This window comes from Acyrthosiphon pisum, chromosome A3, assembly GCF_005508785.2.
Source record: "Acyrthosiphon pisum isolate AL4f chromosome A3, pea_aphid_22Mar2018_4r6ur, whole genome shotgun sequence".
Lineage (NCBI taxonomy): Eukaryota > Metazoa > Arthropoda > Insecta > Hemiptera > Aphididae > Acyrthosiphon > Acyrthosiphon pisum.
Genome location: NC_042496.1, coordinates 41,381,961 through 41,407,344, shown reverse-complemented (window position 1 = coordinate 41,407,344; position 25,384 = coordinate 41,381,961). Strand labels below are relative to the sequence as shown.

The window sequence follows — 25,384 nt, the reverse complement described above, 5'->3', positions numbered from 1 at the left end:
AAAAGTATATTTTAACACCGAAAAAATAAGACAAAAACTAGCGGATACAAAAATATCAACAAGATACTGAAAAAGCACTGGTTCTTAGTTCTTACAGTGTTAATATGCAATCTATTGTCCTTGTATTATTAATTAGATAAAATCAATAGTTTTTGAAACCACACTCTTGTTTATGATTTAATGAGGTAAACTACATTTTAGAAACCAAAGAGTAAGGACCTTCTCAATTCTAGGATCTGTACATGAATTCACATAGAGCAACTAGTTTTTATTTGTGTGAACATTAAACCTGCACGGTTTTAGGAATCGTCGCGACATACCGCGGTATCTTTGAGAAAATGCTATTATAATTGGTTTAGTCTTAGTTGAAAACTAGCCTTTGAAAATACGTAAGCACTTAAAAAAAAAACGCAATTTATTATATAAGTCCATGAAATTTACCATTATATAACTTGTAAAAAAAAAATAAAACAATTTGGAATAGTATAGTATGTTTTGAGCACTTATAATGAGATGTGACCACAGATATATACAACAACTATAGATATCCGTTTTATACTACAATTGTGACCAATGTTGAAGTCAGCCGTTATTTATAAAGCTGTCAATATTAACATTAATTTTTAATTTATTCATATACATTATACATATAATATACATACTTATATATACATTTATACCGTGATAATATTATTTTTTATAAACATTGCCTGTTTTGTAAATGGCAGCCGAATTCGATGATAAGAAAGAGATGGCTATCTAGTTGTTGTATATATCTATGAATATGACAAACTCTATATTTTTATCGAAAATCTCTTTAAAACACATAATTATAAATTATAATACTTCCTTATTATGTAAATATACAATATAAATACATAAGACATATTAAATAAATAAGTTTATTTGTCAACATAAATTAAATGCACAAAGTTGAAGGTCGTATGTTACGCACTTGTAAGACGGAGACAACACATGCGGGTATCACGTCCTCTTAAGAACGCTGGGTTTAAAATTTATTGATACCGGTGGTATGTGGTACTAGTAGGAAGACATTTGTCACGTCTTTGGTTAATTTGACCTAGAGTTGTGCCAACAAGTGATAGCCAATTTTGTGACCATCGTTTAATATGTTGCCTAGCCGAGGTTGACATAATTATTATGTCCGATGTTATATTCCATATACATAAATTGGAGAGTATATGGTACAAGCTCATTTCATAATTTTCTTCAAAACAAGTTTTTCAATAAAGTCATGAACTCATGACAAAATTAAATCCGGCGTTTCAACACATGTATCTAATAATGAAACTAACAGTCAAAAAGTATGATTAGAATAACAACGACCAAGACGACACATAAAAAAATATCTAATACAAATATTATTATGAACTGCGTTCAGCACGTGTCAAAAAATGGATAAAGAATTCGAGAAATGTACTAAAAAATATCACGGAATAGGTAGTTTTAGCGGGGACTTGTGTCATAAGTCATAATCATAAAATGCCATCGTAACATTCTGCAGAGACCGCATATACATTGGACCAAGAACCGTGTCCGTTTTAGACGTGATTTGACTGCAAAGTTCATAAAATCATCATCATTCCACTCAATTAATTAATTTGAACATTTTTATGTGGATTAATACAATCTAATTAAAACTGTATTAAATTTATTGGACTTCAAGAGAAAGGATATATTGTCATATTGATACACGAGTATCTGCACTGGTATTATACACATATGATTGCGACATAGAGATAACTTTAAATTAAGGTCATCCATTATCAAATATAACCAGTGGTGTATTGCTAAACATATTCGTGGGTATACTCCTTATCATGACGAGGTTAGATCTTAGGTCTCAATAATATATTAAATCCAAAAAAATTTTTTCTCGCTTCGCTCGTCAACGTTTTCCAATGTTCAGCGATTTATGTACCATTAGCCAAAGTATTTTAATTATTATCAGGGCGAAAAAAATTGTATAGCCTGATATTATATGTAATGCTGTTATTATTACATGTAGTTTATACTTTCCGATTGTCCTAGTAATAATTGTTGGTATACGCCAGATAGCGTATAATAATACAGCTTCTTCTCATTGTCATTCACCTGGATACAAGTTTGTGGCTTCCCATTAAGTTTATGCACATGCTAGTAATGTTAATTAAAATCATGTTGTGTAATATTGTGTGCGCTAATATTTATTTTGATCATAACTTTAGTTTTATCGGATTTCCCACATAATATCGTTAGCATTACACTATTACAGTACTATCAAGTATAATTCATTGCATCATTGCGAGACGCCAACCATTATAATATGATTTCTATTGATTTATTTATTCAAACAATATTGATGGTATCTGTGTATGTTGGTGCTGCTTAAATCGAATATTGCTTATTTAATAATCCTTTACTTAGATCGTGGATTTATTAAATAAACTATTAAGCTATTTGATTATTCTAATAATAAATGTAGATGTGTATTTAGTGTAAATTCATGATGAAAGTGGTTGTTTTAGGTCAGATTAGGAGTATAAAAAGGGGTCCAAAACACACAAATTTCCAGATGTATTTGTATTCTCGGAACAGAGTTTTATACCAACTTTAATATAAACAGCTTTTAAAATATATTATAAATATAAATGTATTATTTCCTAAGTAAAAAAAATAATTTATGTAAAGTAGGTATAACATTTATCAATTCGATATAAATTTTTCAAAGAATGATTTAATTTCATCGGCACTAAATAATAGTTTAACCAACTCATCAGTTATGTCATACTTAAGGCCCTATGAAAAAAAAAGTAATTATATAATAGAAATCAGCTAGTAACCGTCATGGCCTCTAGATCGTGACTTGAATAAATAAACTATCGGTCAAAACTACAATTTTAAATTTTAATTTGGCCAAATTTTTACAAAAATGTTTCACTGTGCATCGTCGTAAAAAATTGGTATATAAAATATTATATTATATTATGTAAAAATGTATATTATTATATTTATATCATTTGTAATTGGAAAAATATAAATAAACGGTGGATCAGTTAGATATAGCGGTTCCCAAACTTTTTTAGATCACGCCACCCTAAAATTAAAAATAATAATTGCGCTTCCCTTGAATGAATAAATAAATAACAAATTTATAGTAGGTATTTAAATATAAAAATATTTTTATTGTTTGTTAAACGCTATAACGCTGGGCTAGATGTAGCGGCTTTTTCGAAAATCCCCAAATTAATCTTAGAATATAACTGTATGCTAAATTATTGTTGATTTTTTAAAAAAATCATTTTTTACCACGGGGCTTGCGCCTTTCCTGTCAAGTACTTGCGCCTTCCAAGGAAGCTGTACCTCACAGTTTGGGAGCCACTGAGTTAGAAGGTAGATCGTACTGAAATATTTAGATTTCTTTGTATAATGGAACATGATAAAATGATTAAAACATTATTTCTAATTCCTATGTTATCGTATTATATATTATTACATAATGGAACATGATAAAATGATTGAAACATTATTTCTAATTCCTATGTTATCGTATTATATATTATTTTTTACTATGATTAATTCTCCAATACTGGTTATTAATGAAAATTAATATTTAATATAAATAGAAAAATTTCGTGAATAAACGTTGGTGACGTTAAATGTTTGATCAAGATCGAGCAATAAAATATTTTCAAACTGTTGAGTTTTGGAATGTATAAATGTATAATATTATCATTTTGTTTTTAACATCTCCGAGTTTTGTAACAGATTCTCATAATAGTATAATACTACTGTTGTTTGTCGCTGTTGGTTTTGAATTGTAGACGTATTGTTAACTGCAATGTGCGTGCGGACGTTAATGATTTATCGTCGGTCGTAAATGCACTTACTGAGCATAATATATAGTCATGGTTTCAGTTATACGCAAATAATATATATATTTATACAATTTAAATTTGTTAACTCGTTGCCCGTTGGCTCGCTATATATTAAGTCTCTACGAAACTCGGTATATTTATAAATTAACCACAACATCGGTTTTCGCATAATTTTTCTCGGAACTGTATCATCATATTATTGTAACTACATTTATGAATATTTATACAGCTATTATACTGAATCAGAAAGTTTTTTATTTTAATATTCACCTTTTATTACGACGGTATAAACCTACTCCAAATAGAATTACGTAGAGGTTTTAATGAATCGTGTAACTCGCGTCCATGAGACAGCAGACGTTTTTTATACCAAATTAATAATTATAACCATATACAGCTTGCAGTGACTATTACGAGAACAACTTCGAACAAACAAAAAATGACATGTATTCTAATTGATTTTGCGGGTTTCGCGGGAAACAAACGTATTTCTGGGTCCTATAATAAAAATGCTGCACTGATTAATATTATGAATCATTTGAACATATACCGCATGTATTAACAATTGAGTAATTACAACGGTCTCTTGTTTTTTTTACGAGATTAGTTCGACTGTTAAAATATGTGATTCCACGTGAAGACACTATATAAGGTACTTATAGGTAGGTACCTGCACAATGTCGTATAACCATATACTAATAATATTAAAACCTGTTGTGCCTCGCACAGAAACGTTTTTCTCGAACATATTGGTTTATTATGGTATTATAATTCCTCGAATTCCATATTCTACACGTCACGGGCGGAGATTATTATGAGTATGACTACATTCGGTGTTCCCTAGGCCCTAGCCCGGCTGTCTCCAGATTACTGTCCCATCTCAGTGTTCGACTGAACGTTTTTAACGAAAACAACGTGAATTCTCGCTCGCTGAAAAGATGGACCGGAGCTCGTATATTATACGTCATAAAGTGTTGCGATTATTGCGCACGGTTTTCATTCCCAATAATCGTGTACGCGATATTAAAAAAATAATATAATGGTCACTTATTTGCGGCGAATCATACGATAACTGCAACTTCGAACGAAAAAAATATTACATTTAATCTATAATTTATCTTAAGGGAAACAGACGCATTTTTATAGCAGCTCCTATAAAAACCCCGAACGTATGAATCATTTGATCATACGACGCACGTATTTATTGAATAATTACAACGGTCGTTTATGTTTTTTTTATCAGTTCTAAGTTCTGACCGAGTATTAAATGTAAAATTAAACAGACAATAATATAAGCGATTGTCCCCTCTACACGGTTAAAAGTTGATACTACGATAGAACACTGTTGGTACCTCCACAATATCATGAAGTATATATTAATATTATTTGAGCCCAATAACTCTTTGCTTAAAATCTTTTTTTTTCTAAAACAATGGTTTATTATATTATAATCTCTGGAATTTCATATTCTACACATCACGGACGGAAAAACGGCGATAGTTTCATAACATGAACAACTTCCATTTAATAACATTTTTTGTTTGACAAAATATATTTGAAAACCAAATTTATTGAATTCTGTTCAATGAATTTCCCAATGGTACACGAGTTGTTGCTCACGAGACTTTGTAATATGAAAGTTTCACTGTATTATGATAGCGAGTACAACTGCAGTAGGTATATTGACATAAGATGTTCCCTAGCCCGGCGTCCCGCAGCTGTCTTGAGACCGTTCTCAGTGTTCACGTTTCATCGAAAACAATATCGTTACTCGCTCACTGAAACGGCGGGTTTGAGTTCGTATATTATGCGTCATATTATTATTGTGTTGCGATTATTGTGTACGGTTTTCATTCCTAATAATGGTGTACGCGATATTAGAAAAATAATAATAATACAATAAAGTAATGTGTAGGTAACTATACTTTTTTTTCATAATAACACATAACACGTGGGTACGATAAAACGTCGTCGTCGTCGCTTCTATCAAAACACATTATCATTCGTTTCATTTGAACCGGCTATGAGATTCGACATAATATTATTTTTATAATTATCATGCCGACTGCCTATATGGTGTCGAATGTGCGTTTGTTACCGTCGCATTTAAACTTTAATCAAAACGTCACGAGCGTATGCATATTGATGATAAATCGTTTTTTTCTTTCGATTTACTGTTGTGCGTATGGGATACCCGCACAGATTATTACAGCGATAGAAATCGTCAATTAGATTTAATGAATAGATATATATTTTATAAACTTTTACGTTGCGTGTTTTTCCCCTCCAAATATTGTTTTCGGTCATTACGCTTCGCTTTTCCGTATTATATACATATGATTTACTCAACATAATGCGAAGATACTGCGTTAGTCCGGATGAGAAGGTGTTTGACCCGGAGTCGGATAAAACCCCTTCGCTGATTACCCGACAAATGTGACAAATTTTAGTACATTTACACAGTATAAGGCTTTACTCGTTATTGTGCCAATATTGTATAATATTCTTCTTTGTTTCACCCACTCGTGGTTTGTAACAGGTTTGAAGTGTTTGAACAAATCAATTCTAAAATTCACTCCGACGCCCATTGGAATCAAACCAAACGATTTTTTTAAGTTATATTATAATATTATATTATTCAAGAAAAGTCATCGACCTTTACGTAAAAGAGTATTTATGTATATATATATATATATATAGTGTTGTTGACAAGTACAGTGGTAACTAGTGTTGAAAACATATGTTAATATAAGTATCTAGTTGAGACTTATTATATTCCGGTCAGTATACGCATTCTATTGTATGGTTGTGCAAATGGTTATTTATTGTAATCGATTAAATAGTGTGTACCTACATTTAAAAATACTAATACTTATACTGTCTTAACTAAACTAAAAAATAAGTGGCGTGCGTTAAAAATAAATTCTTTTTAAATTATTTACTCATATATCTAGGTAGATGCAGCGGTCAATTTCATGTCGAGACAATCTATACCTAATTATGTCAAACAATTATATTTACTGCAGAGATTGGCGATTGGGTGTCACACGTGAATCATGATAGTTCAATTATGTTATTGATTGTTTTCCATGCAAATTGTATACCTATCATATATTCATTATTCATTACTAAGTAAGCCTTTTCTGGATTTCGGTATTCCACAACATATTGGTACATTTTAGATAGACGAACAGAATAATATTATTATTATTTTAAATATAATTATTTGATCTATAGTCTTTACTCTGTTTGTCCGTTATTATACGGTGATTATTAGTTATTATTCATACATTATACATATTAATATACAAATATTGGAATACCTATACAAATAAATAAAAAAAGTCACTATATTCAAATGATGCGAATATTATAAATCATAATGACATTACGCACACGTGTGGTTCGAAATTATAATATTATACACTCTAATTTATTACTGGATATTAAGGTAATATGCACACACCATTTTAATACGTCCTATACTACGTGTCTACTGTACTATGTGTACGTTTAATAATGTATATTGCTTTTACCTTCAATTTTTGTCCATTGAGGGCTTCGAGTTTGTTGTGCCTTTCCGCGATTACGCAGGATATTTTTAAATACACGTAGACGACGACTACCAGTGGCACGAAAAATGATCCCATTGCCGAGAACACTACGTACACCTTGTTTTGGTTATAGGTACAGCTGTTGTTATTGTGTCGATTTTTGTCGTACCTACATAAAATAATAATAACTTATATTAATTTATTTTATCAATGGTATACATGTAATACGAAATAAACGTTAAGTCATAGGTAAGGTATTTTGCTATATTATTAAAATTTAAAATATTATATATTCATTGCATTAAGAGGACGCGTGTGTTATCTCCGTCTTACATAGTCTGAAACATGGACAATATTACGCTCAGCAGATCACATTTATCTCCGTTCGTTAAAAAATCAGAGTGAATTGACCTTTTATAAAATTGAAAGGTAAGATTATTATTTAGGCAATCTTATGGGTTTTTCTTATATTTTAACTTAAAAGCGAGTTATGAGTACAAACAACTTGAAATTTTAAAATACTCATAACTCACTTTAAAATTGAAATATAATAAAAATCCCATGAGATTGCCCAAATAATAATCTTACCTTTAAATTGTATAGCAGGTCAATTCACTCTAATTTTTAACCTAACGGAGTTAGGCGTGATCTGTTGAGCGTACAATTTGCGATGTTACACACTTATAAGACGGTAACAAAGTATGCGGATACCACGTCCTCTTAATGCTTTACGTTTTATTCCACTAAAATGTTGATGATTGTATAAGGACTTTCATGTTATTAATTGTTGATCCTTAATATAAGTAGGCATAATATTTCAGAATCTAAAAGATACTTAGTTAAAACTGATAAAAAAAAACATGAAATTAAAATTTTATAATTTTCAGAAAAATATATTTCTACATTATTATACATATATACACTTTAAACTTTATAATATTATGTTTAATAATTAATATTTTTAAGTACTTAAGTACATACAATTATTATTTTTTGCAGTATGCTCAGGAAAGTTATCGCTCGTTATTGTGTACGATGTATTTATAATGCAAATTTAACAATACAATCAACATATTATTTTAATATTATTCACGATCTAAATTGTATATAGCAGTTTAGCACAGTATGTTTTAAGTATTCACATATTTACAAGTTTACAAATTAGAAAATATATAATGAACTTGATTATAATACCAAAGTATAGGTAGTTAATATATTATTGTGATTTTAAAAGTTTTCATTTTTATAATTCTGTGGATCTACATCCACGTTAATAAATATTTTAAAGTAGAATAATATACATTTTTGAATTGATACATTTAAATGTTGTTTTCTTTAAATACGGTAAAATACTTAAGAAACACCCTGTGTATCTCAGAAAATTATACAATAATAATATAATAGTATACAAACCATCCAAAAAGGGGAGCACATGTTATGACCAATGAAACCAACCATACGACCAGTATCATGAGCGACGCGAGTCTTTTGGATCTCCGTTTTTTTGAGTACCGCAGAGGTTTGGTGATGGCAAAATATCTGTCGATTGATATGGCGCAAAGGCTGAGTATCGACGCAGTACAAAGACACACGTCCAGCGAAACCCAAATGTCACATATCAAACGTCCAAACGTCCATTCGCCTGACGATTATTAAACAGTAAATTAATGACAAAAAAAAAACATCAGTGCACCCTCGTGCCATACCACTTTGAGCTTACCTGTAACATGGTATACGACGGCTATTGGCATGACGAATGTTCCTACAAGCCAATCGGCAACGGCCAATGACGTCACAAAATAATTCGTTACCGTCCGAAGTCGTCTGGTTGTAAACACGGCGAATATAATTAACGTGTTGCCAACCTGTGAACAAAAAATAAGAAATATAAGCCCGGCGATGCGAATTAATGTTTAAGCTATGACAAGTCTGAGTTTTTTTTTTCATTATGAAAACCCCTTTGTTTGCCTTTTGCAAAAATGCGTAATTATTAAACGGATCGACACTTCAATAATAATAGTTTCGTCTAGATCGCTACCATGAACATCTAATGTTCATGATCGCTACCTACCAGTAATCTCCAGATTTAATACAAATAGTTTAATGGATGGCCAATGATAAAAAGGTAATATTTTAATTTTTAATATTGTATTATAGATAATTGTTATTACGAAGTGCATTCTATTATCAACGCTTGGCTCATAGCCTCATATTCAGACGTTACCTAACATAATATAATAATGTATTATTAAATATTATACAAGCTGTCAGCTGATACTTTAGAGGTTAATACTGATATTCTCAAAATTTAGTTTTAAGTAATTTAAAGTTTTTACTTTTTTGAATGGTGGCATACAATTTTGATTTTACATTAATATTGTAAGCTGGATAATATTTTGAGAAAAAATTGTTTTTACCTGACACAACGACACCTTTAACGCTCTGCACGCGTATTACGATATACTTAGTCGGTGAACACTTGAGCTATCGAAATTTTTCCACCCTCTCCCAGGGGGCAATAACGCACCAGCGTAACTGCAGAAATTACTATCCTGCTGCCTCTAGATTATACGATTTAACCATGAGGGTTGGAGGAGTGGAATAATTTTGTCGATGTAGGTACAACGAACGCAGGTAATATTAAGCTGCACGCTATTTTTACACGCTTTGGTAAACGTTTATTGTGGTGGTCGGGTGGGCCAGGCGTGTGAGTGAGGTGTCCGAGGGAGGTTATGGTCACCCGCTGACAAATAATAGTATTATACACGGGGGAATTTATAACTCCTCGTGCCACAGAACCAACAGGTGAACGTTTGCGTGATATAGTGATAATTCGTGGATGACTGTGGTTTTATAACAATAAATAATAGATGGCTAATGATAATAATTATACCTATCGTTATATAATTATTGTTGAACAGATGCGCCAATGTGGCGTCACTTATTATTAGATCTTAAGCACCTACCCACAAGCAACAATTCTCCAACAAAAATGTATTTACCTATGACATTATGGTATTGTAATAGGTAAACCAACTTTGGTTGCCTCAAACGTACCGTGGTTACATGGGTTTTGTAAAAATAAAAAACCCGGAGATGTCACTCTGCTGTATAGACGTAGGTATAGTAGCTAATGAGTTATGACTGATGAGTAATGTCAAATGTGCTTCGATATTAAACAAATCACCGTGATGGATGTGTTAAATCTTAATTCAATAATAAATTATATTGTGTACGAAAAATAGTTCTGTACGGAAATTGGAAATTATGTGCCATTAATTTCAAAGTTATTTTATTATTTATTTATATTAGGTTAGATTTAGTAAATTATTTTTCTATTATTATTATGGTTTGTTGAACATTTTTTTAGTAGGTAAACATAATATCATCCGATATTAATATATTATTTATTATAATATATTATATCATGTATTATTTCTATTAACTCAATTCTGACGTATCTTATAAAATGGTATACATAAGATCAAGGAAATAGCTTAAAAGTACAAAATATTTTGAAGAGATGAAAGGGGTTAAAATGTTATAAAAACAATGATTATGGCCATGATAACTTTTATTGGTAGGTACGGAAAATAGCTGGTGGCTTATTATTGCATTGAAGGAATGAACACGGAAATAGACAATGGTTAGATAACATATATGAAATAGTTAAGGAGGAATGAAATAAAGCTGAAATCGGCCTCATGGCGTAGGGAGGAGGGAGTAGGAATGTTGAGTGAATAGATAAGGGAACAGTCGTGAAGAGGATGTTGTGTCTTGTGAACGAATGAGGCGTGAGACAAAAATTTGTTTTGGACACGTTCTAATCTATCCTGTCCTCGAAAGATATGGATGCTATATTACCCCACCGTACTCTAAAATGGATCGATCCAAGGTCAAATAGAGGGTGTGAATGCATTTAACAAAGCTAAACGTTTAAGGATATTACGCATGATGAAACCCAATTTAGAGCTTAACCAACTGTAGCATTGATGTGCTGTTCAAAATTAAGGGTAGAGGTGTAGTGTTCTTCTAGGTATTTAATGTAGGTCATTCGACGTAGTAAGGCATCGTTGAAAGATTAATTAAATTTCAGTAGAGATCCAAACCTAGCGATGGACAAAATTCTACATTTATCTGCATTAAATGTTGGGACTAGGCCCTTGACCCAATTGTCGAAGATGTTAAGTTCTAATTATTGTAGTACTAAACAATCATTAAATAATATTCAATGTTTTTGACAACAATTAATTTAATCTACAGTATTACTAATAGTAAAATAAATTACTTTTATACCTAACAACATTAAAAAAAAATACCATGAAAATATGAAATATATCGATTAATAATAAAGGCTGACAAACAGACTTTCCTCTGAGTAGTTTTTTGTATGCGGTGGTTAAATTCAACATATTATAATATATTAGTGAATTATAGACAAGATATACCTACAAGTGTACAACAGAGCCGTATCTGCTTTAACCCCCTTTTTTCAAAACTTTGCTGGACATTTTCTACATTGTACCCCACATGCGTTTTTTTTAACAAATCACCCTTCAAAATGAAATTAAAAAAAAAAAAAAACACATCAATATAAAACTGTTTTAATTAGTACATTTATTGTTTTGTTTAGAATCTAAAAATAAAATAACCAACAATCACGGAAAATATAAAAATAAGGTGAAAAACCGTTTATACAAACATACCTATATGTTTATATAAATCGTCAAAGCCTAAACAAAACACTCGTGACAGAAAATAATATCCCGATATATCCTCACTCAAAAGTGAAAATCAATACACATACTAATAAAGAATCCATAATAATATTATATTAAGACTTACAAAAATGAAATTATCTACATTTTCTTTGCGTTATAGCTCTTCTGTACCGCAATCTGTATATATATGTACTTAGCACCTTTACCTACAGTTTTTATATTGCATATTATTAAAATAACGTATTTATATTTCATTCGTTGATAGCTCTTCTCGAAATGACGGACAAGTATTAAGTGAAAAACAAAAAAATAAAATCAATTCGAATAAATGATCACAAATCCGCTATTCGCAAAACTGAGATTATTGCAGAATTTTGCGTAAAAATATTGTTTTACAACGGATGTATAGCGCGTTATGATAATGTTAACCCTTAACATGTAGGGCGTAGGCATCTAGAAAATATTTATTATTATTATTTCTTGAATTTAAAAAAAATTAATTCATAACCACGTTGATACGAAATGCATCATTTTGGTTTATATTCGTCCCGTTATAATAATTTTCAAAGCCGTATTTCTGTTATTCGCTACGATCGAAGCGAATTCAAAGAGTAAATAGAGCATTATAAAAAAAATGCACCATAAGTCATATGGCATAACGGTAAAAAATATATAATAAAATATAAATAAATAAAACGGATGGACGAGTTTACTTCGATATCCATATTATAATATGGTTCTGCACTAATCGTCTTTTCCAGTTCAATGAAACACGTAAACAATTTATTCTCTATTTGCGTTCACGAAATATATCGGAGGCGGCCAAAATGTCACTATATCGTTCAATCGTATATTGGGTTGATAGTTTTCGGATAATTTGTATTTTTTTAAACATTACACAATACGTATTAAAAAAAAAAAAAACTAATTGTTAGAAATTGGGATATACATATTTTTATGTGATATTTATAATTATTAAGTACCTATAAAATATAATATAATATTTAGACTTTAGAGACTTAGTTTTATGTTATAAGTAGGTACATAATAAAAATACTACATCTGTGTAAATCAAGACTTGAGTCAACTTTGAGCTTGTAACATAATATAGAGTTTAAATACTTATTGCAACAATATGGAATCAAAATAAGAATCATAAATAAATAAATCGAAAAAATATCAGGAACTTTAAGTATGAATAAGTATACACACTAGTACTTTTAAGTATAACAACTACACAATCATACTGTAGGTATTTTATTTTACCGTTTTGTAAAGCGCTTATCGTATTATTTTCACAAACAATGTCGTGTTATTGTATTCACGTAAGATGACGATCGTCATTGTATATTATACCTAAGACTGTTGTAATCACGCGGATATTCGTTTGTACGCAGAAGTCTTAAATCGCGTATTTCGTATTATAGTTTCTATTAAAAGTTACAGCTCTCAATGCAGATATTATGCATCGCCGCACGCGTTCCACAAATATTGATATTTTTTTCCTTGATCCAGTGATTTTGAGTTATAATCGTAATCACTACCGTGTACGTGGTTTTTGGTCCTACTACGATTGTGTAGGCACAATAATACTAATAATAATATATTATTTAATTTTATGCTGCAGCATACGACTGCGGCTGACGACGATGATCGCTCTGCGTATTATTTTCGTTCTGAAAAATACGTAATATGCGTCCTCGGCGGTCGTCTGTATTATTATTTCGAAATGGGATGGGATTCAATTTTTCCCGCCCACGTGAAATATGACATCGCCACCGTCCCTCTGATATTTCACCGGAACCGATCGTTCGTGAATATTTCCGGTTGTGGATATATATACATTCGCCATAAATTTATCGCCTCCGTCATCGGCGGTGCGGCCTTTTTTCACTTTCATCGTCCGCCTTTCGTAGCCCCAGCAATCTGTCAGTGTCCCGCATCCAAGTCGATCGGCCTTCGGCTATTGTCGTCACGTTTAATGAATTTCTTACTCGCGAGCTATAAATATAATATTAATATACAAACGTCGCGTAACTCCAAAATATTTTTCGACACACACACACACACACACTTAAAAACTAAACAGAACTATAAGGTAGGTATTTTAGAAATAGAAATACGTATAAAAATTAATTTTTTATGTTTTGAAATACTCTAAAAGATATAATATACTGCTTCGGAACAAGAAATTAAAATTTTTCTGCTATGAAAAAAGTAAGAAACTTAAAATTCAATTTTTTAATGAAAATAAAAGTATTTGAAATAATGAGTGTAGAAACTTAAATTTATCATTTTGCATATTATATTATAAATATATATTATTTTACTATATCTATTAGTTCCAGTTAGATTAATATCAAACAATCTGAAGCTAATACCCTTTGGGTCAATGTTGTAATTATACATAAATAAAAAAACGAAACGAAAAATAATACTGAACATAAAATTATAAATTATGATAGAATCTCGGAAAAAGATATTAAATGATTGTATGAATATATTATAGTAGTTTAATAAAGATAGTAATTATTTTTATTGTTTTTAAATTTTGAAAAACAATATATAATTAATAATACACGTAAAAACATTACATTATATTATTATATTCAAATAAATAAATACTATTTTTAATTTTTAATTTTTAATTCTATTACTATTTAACACGTCTTGCCATCAAATCATATTATTTTCATATGATTTCTTATCTACTATTCGAATATATCGATAGTTAAGTGTGCGACGGATGTGTTAGGTCCAATTTTATTTTAGGGTTTGATTATATTGTAATTCGCTTACAAGAAGTTAAAATATACTTAGTTTTGAATATTTATCATTATATATTAGTATATTATGTCACAAATATACCTATATAGGTACACGACATTTGTCTCGGTAAAATATTATGGAACCTTAATAAATGGTGCGTAGACTTTTGAGTTTGAATTACTATTTTTTACTAAAAACGAGTTATAGTATTATACAGGTATCGGTACGAATAAATGAGTTATTATTTATTAGGCACAATAATTATAATAATAATAGTGATGTCGACAGCACGTAATGCGTTTGCGGACATGTAATGTCAAAAAATGGTTTTTCATCGATTCACGACCGTTCGTTCACCTACAACTAAAGGCTTTTACTCTCCAGTTTTCAATCTTAGCACATCATCATCATCATTATTATTATTATTATTATTATTATGTAATACGAGGTTTCGATCGCGGGGAAACATATTTCTGGAAAAACGACGGGAGATCCGTATTCTCATCGCAGCGTAATCCGACGTGAAATTTATGGGTCCTATACCACTAGTCCGGCTTATAAATAATCTTGGCAACGTTAGACCCTCCAAACAAAAACGTCACTTGTAAACCGTTTATCTTGTCTGCGCACAAACCGCTAGACACTATATATTCGTGCCTGATCTTCGCAATCAAAAGAACGGGCTGAGGATAGGGACAGGGTGGATAGCTTCGGCGGGAGGTATCCGAAATGGAAGTCGATGCTGTAGCGAGTGGGTAATAAGCACGGCGGCGACGGGATGCCTTCTGCTGAGGCCAAAACATAGTTAAGAATATATAGTTTAATGAACCGTTAATTATTATTATTGAAAACGGAGTGCAAACGCGAACAGAAGCGATTTAGTCGATCGATCGGCAGTTCCTGCAGCAGCCGCAGGATACACGATGGTCGTGACGAACTGCGTTTCCGGTATACGGTCGCTGTGTGTTTTTAATTAAATTTCACCGACGTACACACAAAGTTTAAAACCACATCGTTATATACTTATAACCTACCTATATGAGTTTTCTTCATCTTACATTTTATATATCGAATAAAAATAAAATCATTAAGAACGCCCATTTTATATTTTATTTTAAACGTAAGACTATACTATAATATACTCTCGACTATTCATCCGATTGGACATTATGTGAGTTTAATTGCTCTGAGTTAATATTATAACGTGCCATGCGTGAGTACAATATATAGGTACGAATAAACAATAATTCGTTTTGTGTTTAATCATTTTTTTCCCTAAAACCACACGGTTTATATATGAGAGTGTAACCAGTATAATATTGTTTTATGCGATTTGTTACAAGTCTCTTATTTTATGTGTACTGAATATAAACGTTTTGAATAAACGGCCCCGTTCTCGCAAATGTACAGCCGATGTAATTTTAATATATATGTTAAAGTTATATCATAAAATTTTCGTCAAGTTCGGATTTTTTCCCTCATACCTACTGTAGTATACCATTATATTACAAATAATATCTACGTGAACATATTCACCGAGTGAATTATATACGGACAGAGGAAAAAATTCTCACAATGAGTAATATTGGCGGTGAATTGTTTACTATTATTTTTTTCACTATTGTCATCTTATTTCTTGCAAATAAAATTATAGGAGACTAAAGTGGTAAAGATTTTCTCAGCTGGAGCTGCGTCACTGCGAGTATATAGCAAACATTCTACACGACAAAATAACGTATAGCTGGTGAGTGTGTTTTATTTACCACGAGTCTCCGGATAAGAAAAGGGTAATCAAGTACGTGACCTCTTAACTACAAGCCTTGACCATTTTCAACGTGAATTTATCATGCTCTCACTCAAGCTGCTGGTAAAGTCAAGTGCAGAGTATTTTTTTCCCATAACGTTAGCACATTTATTTTAGCTTACTGCAAACCGTCGATTTGTTTAAATAATTATACGGAAATACGCAGCCGTACAGGATTATTCAGCAAGTACGCCCACTCACAATTTTTCCTAAGAAAAAATAATTTATCTAAACATGATATTTAAAACTTTGAAGTAGGTATATATGCCAATGGACCATATTTTTAAATACTTAGATTTTTATGTGTTTCAAAGGGGTCTTGCGGCGATACAAACTTGATTTTTTAGTTGAGAACCACCTATTTCTTGTATAATAATCAGATGACTTTTTTGAAAAAGTTGATGATTCTAAATCAAAACTCCTACAAATAGTTATTGAGTTATGAAAGATTCTGTTCTAAGAATAATAGGTCTAAAATAAAAGGTTCAAAAGATATTACTGAACAGTATAAGTTAGTTATTATTTTTGATAGTATACCTACTACAGTTACTACATTTTAAATATTATTGCTCCTACATAGGTATATCTATTTTACTTGCCTGCACATGATTTGCTAATTATTAATCTACCTACGTGCTTATTGATTATATTAAGTTTTTCATAACGCACTTGGACCCTTTGCTATGCAATAATCTACAAATGCTAAGTCCAAGTTATGTTATATAAACAAATAAAAATTGTAGTTTAACAACGTATAAATATTGGAATTTATAGTACACAATTTCAGATTCAGACCGGATATAGCTATTATTGGATTTACTGCCTTTGATGAGGTTTGATTTTTTTTTAGTAAGCTATTCAAAAAGCAAAACAATAGAAGTCCGATTTTATTCAGTATCTCCATGAGTTGAAAATTGGACATATTAAAACTATTCGAGTGGAGATAATTTTTTGTTTCATAGAATTTTTCATGAAAATCACGAAACAATCATAATAAAAACGGAATCAGACATTCTTAGACTATCGATATTTTTAATAAACTATTTATTTATTTAATTATTTGTCTTGAGAGTTCTCACACTAACTTCCACTACTCTCTTCGTGTAATTGAATTTATTTATTTTTATTGTATAATACTGTGAACTGTTCGATATAATTAAAAATATTTTTTTTTTTAAAGTTTATCCAATTTATTTATTAGATTGTAAAATAAATGCCTCAGTTTTAATAATAATGAAAAGCTTTTCATTTAAAATTAGTAGCATTGTTTATTATATATTATGGACTATTATATGTATAGTAGGTATGTATTATGTATGTCAAATCATTAACCATTTCGCTTCGACAAAAAAAATCGCAAAATGTAAAGTCGTTCGAGGTTTTATCTCGTTTATTCTTGGATTTTCCGAGGTCAATGGAGACAAGTCTGAAATTTGTAATATCGTGTTATTGATGGTTGGGTAAACGACATGAGAGAGGTTTTACGTTTGAAAAATTAAAATAAATTATTACCAACTTCTAAGCTCATTCTTTGTGATATGTCGACATACCTAGGGGTTACTAATTGAACCGAGTTCTTGGAGGTTTCATTAAAATCACCTATATCCCTCTGACGAGCTATAGCTACGTCGAATTTTCTTCCTAGTTATTTTAGTTTACTACAGGTCAATCTGGTAAAAATTTCAAGTAGAAAAAATCTTCTCAGAAACTAATATAGAACTGTACACATTTTTCTGAAACTCATAGCTGTACCGTAGTCCCTCGGTAATACGAAATGTTCCTAAGGAAATATTTAAGGTAACATCCGACCATTTTTAGTTTAAATTTTAAAGAGCACGAATGAAATTGGATAATAATTGAATACTTTTCTTCGTGAAATATATCATTTACCACAACTGGAGTATAAAATATGGAATTTAGAATATTATAGAAATCGTTGTGTTCAATTACCGAGGAAGAAACTGAAAGAGATTTGTTCGTGACTGACGAGTGTTATACGATATTATGTTTTCATGCTTTTATCAGCCATGGAATCGTATAGTCGTGGATTTAAACTAAACCGATGGCACGTATGAAACGTACACGTATTTTCGTTAGTCGAAATGAAATCATCGAACGGCCGTTATCAAGGAGGTGGTAGACTTTTTACCTTTAATAAATTGGTCGTTATTTGAGACGGGTTTGTTGCCGTAATTACAACATGCCAATATTATTATGACAACGATACCGAATATTACCGATGGTGATAACGTAAACGTAAATTACACAAAGAGAATTATATAATTTTTAATGATTATAATTTTATTTATATAAAAAAAAAATGAATGTCGCTTTTTTCCGAACTCAATATCTTGAAAACTACTCGTCCGAATTACTTGAAATTCAACACAGATGTTTAGCTGGATTAGGGGAAGGTCAGTAGCTATACGATAATCGCAAAATATAACTCAAAGTCACAGGAAATAAAGATACAAGATTGGTACAAGTGGTGTGCTCTAACGGATTAATATTCAATATACATAATAACGTATATAAATAATAATAATAATTATAATCTATATAAAGTTGTTATTTCTCCTATAGCAACCATCTATAAACAAAAATGGAAATTTTAAAATACCCGTCAAATTTGAAAGATTGGTCCAGCCGTTATCAATTGATGAAGTAACATTTAAATACGTTTTCATTAATCATTTTGTATATTTACTTGCCGATCACATTAAACGAATTAAAATTCTAAATATTATCATCGTCCGAAGGCAAAATAAACAACTAATCACGAGCGAAACTGTGACGGGTTGGCTAGTTGATAATATAAACTATAATGATTTTCAATAAATAATTATTTTTTTGAAGTATAAACCACAATTATAAAGAACTTATCATATTCTAAGTTCATTATAATCGTGTGATAAACACATCGATACTGATTAGTTGATAGCTGGGTAATACCAGAGATTTTAAATAATTTAAATAATAATTTATTATTTATTATTTTATAATTTATTTAAAATCTCTGGGTAATACATATTATAATAAAACATGTAATGATAAAATATATTATTGTAACCACGGTTGTTGTGGTAATGTTGATATCAATATGGAATTAGGTATGTTGACAAAATTTGACGTTTAATGGCTACAATGCCGTAAAAAAGGCTTTTTTTTTAAATAAAATCAGCATGTAATCCAATGTCCACATTATGCAGTGTAGGGTTAAATGACACAATCTCGCGATTTATACTCGACAATCGTGTTCGTTAACTGTTCATTACGTCATCAATCATCATCATTATCGTATGGTTATTATGATGTTGAACTTTCATTGTCAGCTGGCTCAATCGTGATCAATTTTACATAAAGTTTTATTGTTTTCACTAACAGACGAATCAAATATGAACGAAATTTAAGAGAAAAAATTAAGCAGATTCGATATTTAAAAGTAAAACGGGGTCTAGTTGTTGTTTACGGCAGCAATTTAAATTATTGTACTCAGTGTTTTAGATCAATATTGTTATTGTACATTTTTCCGAAGAATATTGGTGTATTATATTCTTGATTTATTTTACTTGTGAATTATTGATTTATAAAAGTAAATAAAATTAGAGTTACAGCGCTTACGTGAAATAACTATACTGTTTTATGGATATTGTGTCCCAAAACTTTTGGTCAAATTAGAATATGGAGCAGGTTATCTAAATGTCATTTTAAAAGTATACCGGTCAAGGTTATCTATCGACGTGAATATGTGATGAGCTGCATCATGATTTTCAGTACGATATTTTATAAGCGATTGTGCGTGTGCATTTGATAGTTTTTCCGGTCACAGATTCTCATCACATATTACGTGTTTTTCTGTAAATTTATATTTTTTCTATTGGCTTGTCTCGTTACGTAATCATTTTAGAAATGTCCTATTCCAATGTGTTTGATATCAATTGTTGAAATAACTTCTCGTTCGACATTTATTGGAAGTTGAGGATTTTACCGGTTCTTTGGTTTTTCTAACTCAACTACAAAATAAATAATTCATTTTTTTTACCCTCGTATTATTCGTTAGCTCTTTGTCGTAGACTTTACGGTTGGGTTTAAGATCAAGATAGGTTTGAAAACTGTAAAAATAATTTAAAATAAAAAAAAAAAAATCAGTTATTATACTGCATTGAAATCATACATTTGAAAACCAAGAGAAAAAAAAACATAGCATAATGATCGCGATTTGGTTTTAATTAGTCAACATTTCTCTAAAAATAAAGATCGATTTAGGTCTAATTTGTTAGAGTGGTAAAACATTTTTGTTTGTGAGTAAATAATTATAGTGCTGGTACAGTGGTACCTATCATAGTCAAAGCAGTTTAGTCAATTATTTCTTCTTTTTGGAAAACTTGTTTAGTGTTTACCCTTGTGACGGTGACACGAAAACATTATAATACAATTATTTACTTTTAATACGAAGTATTAATAGACATTTATTTTATAGTAATTTATAATGGGTTATAAAAATCAATAATTTAAATATTATATTTTGTCGTCAGGTAACTCAAATGTTAAAGAGGAAATCTGAATAAATGTAACTTTGCACTCGTAACTTATTTTTTTTAAATTGAATGCAACAACTTGGTATGGTTTTTATGGTGATTTTTTCGATATTATAATTTTGAAGGGAGCTAAAATATTTATAAATATTGTAATATCTTACGCATTTATAAAAAATCATGTTCAGCACAACGCAGGATGAATAACCTATTTATTAATTTTCAATCTGGCTAGATTCCACAGAGTTTTAGGATATCTTGTGTTTTGGACCGATTTCAAAAAAAGGGGGGAAGTAGCTAACCTCTCTACTGTACAGTGGGAGTCAAGTGTACTTTGTTATTGAGTAAGTAACTGTAATGGATGTAGCAAAATATGAATAATGGATCTGAGCGGAAACAGCTTGTCAGTCTATTATCATAAAAAATATTGTGCAATTGATTATTATAATTTATTTAACTAATTATAGTAAGTAGTAATACAGTTTAAACTATGAACACGCAATATTATATATACAATAGGATTAATTTAATTATCTACAGTGAAACCTGACTTAACGGACAACTGTATATAACAGACACCTCTCTTAACGGACAAAATGACCAGGTCCCGCAAAAAATATAGGCATTTTAATGTATTTCGACCTGTCTATAACGGACTCCTTCTATTACGGACACGGACACTAAGTACCAATTACATTATCGCCGATTAAGATAACGCTAATTGCGAGTAACTACTGAATTTATAAAGTCCAAGATATCCAGATATAAATTGCAATACGTATAAATGATAACCATGAGTATCAAACGTTTTTATTCAGTTTCTATCGGTTCGCAGTCAGAGTTGTACATTTTTTGCCACCTCCCGTGCCGCGTAAAGCTTTAAATTTAAAACAAAAGGTGGACATTATTCGTTTTAAAGACTCTAGCGGAGGTTGGTCGATTTTCATATGTGAGTGAATTAATCACGAGTTGGAAATGACCAAATCGAAGTTCAAAAGAAGTTCAATAGACTCATTTTTTAAGAAATAATTAATACATTTATACAAATATACATAATACATATAATAAATAATTAAAATTAAATTTATAATGTATGTGTATAATACATATTAATAAAGATTATACCTAATACATATTATATAAAACAATACAAATGTACGTAAAAATTGTAATTTTTAAAACGTTGACACCTGTCTATAACGGACAATTATTTTGGTCCCGTGACTGTCCGTTATATAGGTTTCACTGTACATGCTTTGTTTTAAGTCATCATGAAAAATATTTTTGTATTACAACAAAACAACTAAAATCATGATTCTATGTATAAATATTGAATTTTGCTAAACTTCTAATCTAAGGTTTATGAAAAAAATCGAGTTTATATATTTTTTAGATTTTTTGGTTCCAGTATCAGCCAGTATGAACTTCTTATGAGGAACTTTCTAATATGTTTTCAAGCCCTTTGACCATGAAAAAAAATTTTATTAAAGACGTTCATAGAAAAAACACTAAATTATTTTATCATGTATAGAAAATGCCAATACAAACATTTGGTGAAAATTATTACAAGTATTTAAGGCGTAGATTCTAAACTTATTTGTTTTCGAGAGACACCAAAATATTAATCAGTTTTTTCAAATACTAGTTTTGCGTGAAAATTCGAATTTATACTTATTTTTTTTATATTTTCTGGTTATTTTGAAAAGTCCTGACGAATGAAGAGTACTGTATGGAAATGTGTACTACTTTGGTGTCCCGTTGGCGAAGTAACTGGGAATATAATTTGAGAACAACAAATAAACCGATGTGCGAACTCTATTCATTATTCAAAATATCTTAACGACGTATATATAGGGCCACTAGCGGTACGAACAATTCGGATAACCGTTGGAACTTTTACGAAGCACAATAATAATTCGAATTTCGATATAATATACGTTAGATATAAGAAAACTACATTCGTGGTGTGATTTAAATAGTCTTTATCGACTTATACAAACAAAATGATACATATTATTATACACAATATTGTGTTATAATAATTTTATGAAACAAACTTTAAATCAATACGCTTCAACTCGACCGAATACAAAAAATAAAAAAATACGCACATTTATTCAGACGAAATCTGAAACTTTGATAAATCATACGGTGACGAACATTTGAAAAATATTTCAATAGTTTTAATATCTTGCGTGCAAACATCACAATCGTTATAAGATTGATATCTATAAGATATGTATTTAAGTATTTGGTCTTCGTGCAGCAGAGTAGTTAAATAGAAAAAAGCATGCCACAACAAGAAAAACAATGTTTTACGTAATTTTTTTTATCCGTTTCACTTACCACCGTTGTCAATATGACAAGGCAGAATAGCACTATCAACAAGTAGTCAGTGAGGTGTCTGTCTCTGAATAAATCGTGTGGACTGGTTGTAGTGGCGTTGGTGGAATCTTTGGCCGTGTCATTGCCGGTCGACGACGAGTTCATCGCGAACCCCTAAAATAATATACAAAAAATACCTGACATTATAATATTATTATACATGCGTTTCTTGCAGTTTCAATGAGAGCCTAAAAGTATTGCCATCATCTGAAGACGAGTTAGTGAATACTTAATACCTATATATTATACAAATGTGTTTACGAGAAATAATTCTTTGCCCGTATTAAAATATTTTATAATTCGAAAATGTCGATTCTTTTGATAACTAAACTATTTTTATTCACTGTAAATAGTTCACCAATTAAAGTCTTGACTGGTTCATAATATATATACAACAAAACAATTTCTGTTTGACGGTCATCACACACCATTATGATTCTCTTAATAATATATACAAATTATTAAAGTTATATAATACTTTTCAGAATTAGATACCTACACATTATAATATCATAATCAATAATCATCATCACGTTTTTTTAGATTTTTTATTTTTGAAAGTTGGGCACGATCAACTCGCAGTGTTCGGATTAGATAAGTATTATTTTATCTAGATAAAGATAAAGATAATTCAACTCAAATGTATCTAGATAGATATAAAAGATAACATTTTTTATTAATGGGCTTTAAATTTAAGTATATTTTAGTTGGGCACTAGATACATAATAATAACAATGATATAAATAAAAAGGTGGGTAAGTGGATGTCGCTCTGCTGTACAGTAGGTTAGAAGTGGGTCACTGTATAATGGACAGTATTAAATTTGAATTCAATGATATAATATCACTGTATAAGAAAAACGATTCTGAGCGGAGACGGTATATCAGTCTATGTATTAGACATATATATACTTATCTATGGTATTAAAAAAAAATTGACCTATAATAGGTACCTATAATAAATTCACAAAATTAATCATATCATAATATCTATTAGGTACTTATAAGTTATAACGCGTTATACATCAACAAAAAACCGTGGTACTATCATAGATATATAATAGTATACTTTAGAAGTTTCAAGTACCCACGAATAATATTATACAATCACAACAAAATAACTAAAATAGTTATCCTAGGTTTTTAATATGTAATTTCGTCCAAATTTGTACTTAAAATGACTATAAAAATAAACTGTGTAAATATATTTTTTAAATTTTTTGGTAACAGAATTAATTACTTATGTGGAATCTTGTTTATAATTTTTAATTCTTAGATACAAAAATTGAACATTTTATAAATTTTTAACTACAAAATAATTTTTCAAATTAAAATTTGATGAATTTTGTCAAAATTTGATCTTTATATGTTTATAAAAAAAAATTGTGCCTATGTATTTTTAATATTTTTCAACTGATATTGTAACAATATATCAGGAGCTTTGTATTAAATTTATACACTTTTTGGCCCAACAGATAAAACTAAATTGATATTTATAGAAAAAAAAAACTAAAAAAATTGAAAACTTACAATGTCCGTAAACAGCTCAAAAAGAGTTGGCCGATGGTGTGAAGTTAGCGGCACTTTTTCAAAAATTCTTATAAAATAAACAGAGTTCCAACAAATGGTGGGACCTTTCCAACAACGTCCAAAAAACGGTTTACAACCGTTTTGGATGGCTTTTGAAACTTTTTAATAAAGTTGGCCAAATGGCACTTTTTCAAAAATTCTTATAAAAT

General features: G+C 30.1%; 1 protein-coding gene across 3 annotated transcripts in view; it reads right to left on the bottom strand.

The window, feature by feature from the left end:
* LOC100163236 (octopamine receptor-like) overlaps positions 1–25,384 on the bottom strand; it is a 166,326-nt gene that overhangs the window by 24,931 nt on the left and 116,011 nt on the right. For all 3 annotated transcript variants that reach the window (XM_029491652.1, XM_029491653.1, XM_029491654.1), the window contains exons 4-7: positions 23,608–23,760; positions 9,153–9,297; positions 8,846–9,074; positions 7,415–7,601 (exon numbers count right to left, since the gene is read on the bottom strand). In XM_029491652.1, coding sequence (XP_029347512.1) covers positions 7,415–7,601; positions 8,846–9,074; positions 9,153–9,297; positions 23,608–23,751 — 705 coding nt within the window. In that variant the 5' untranslated portion in view covers positions 23,752–23,760. The remainder of the gene's footprint in view (positions 1–7,414; positions 7,602–8,845; positions 9,075–9,152; positions 9,298–23,607; positions 23,761–25,384) is intronic.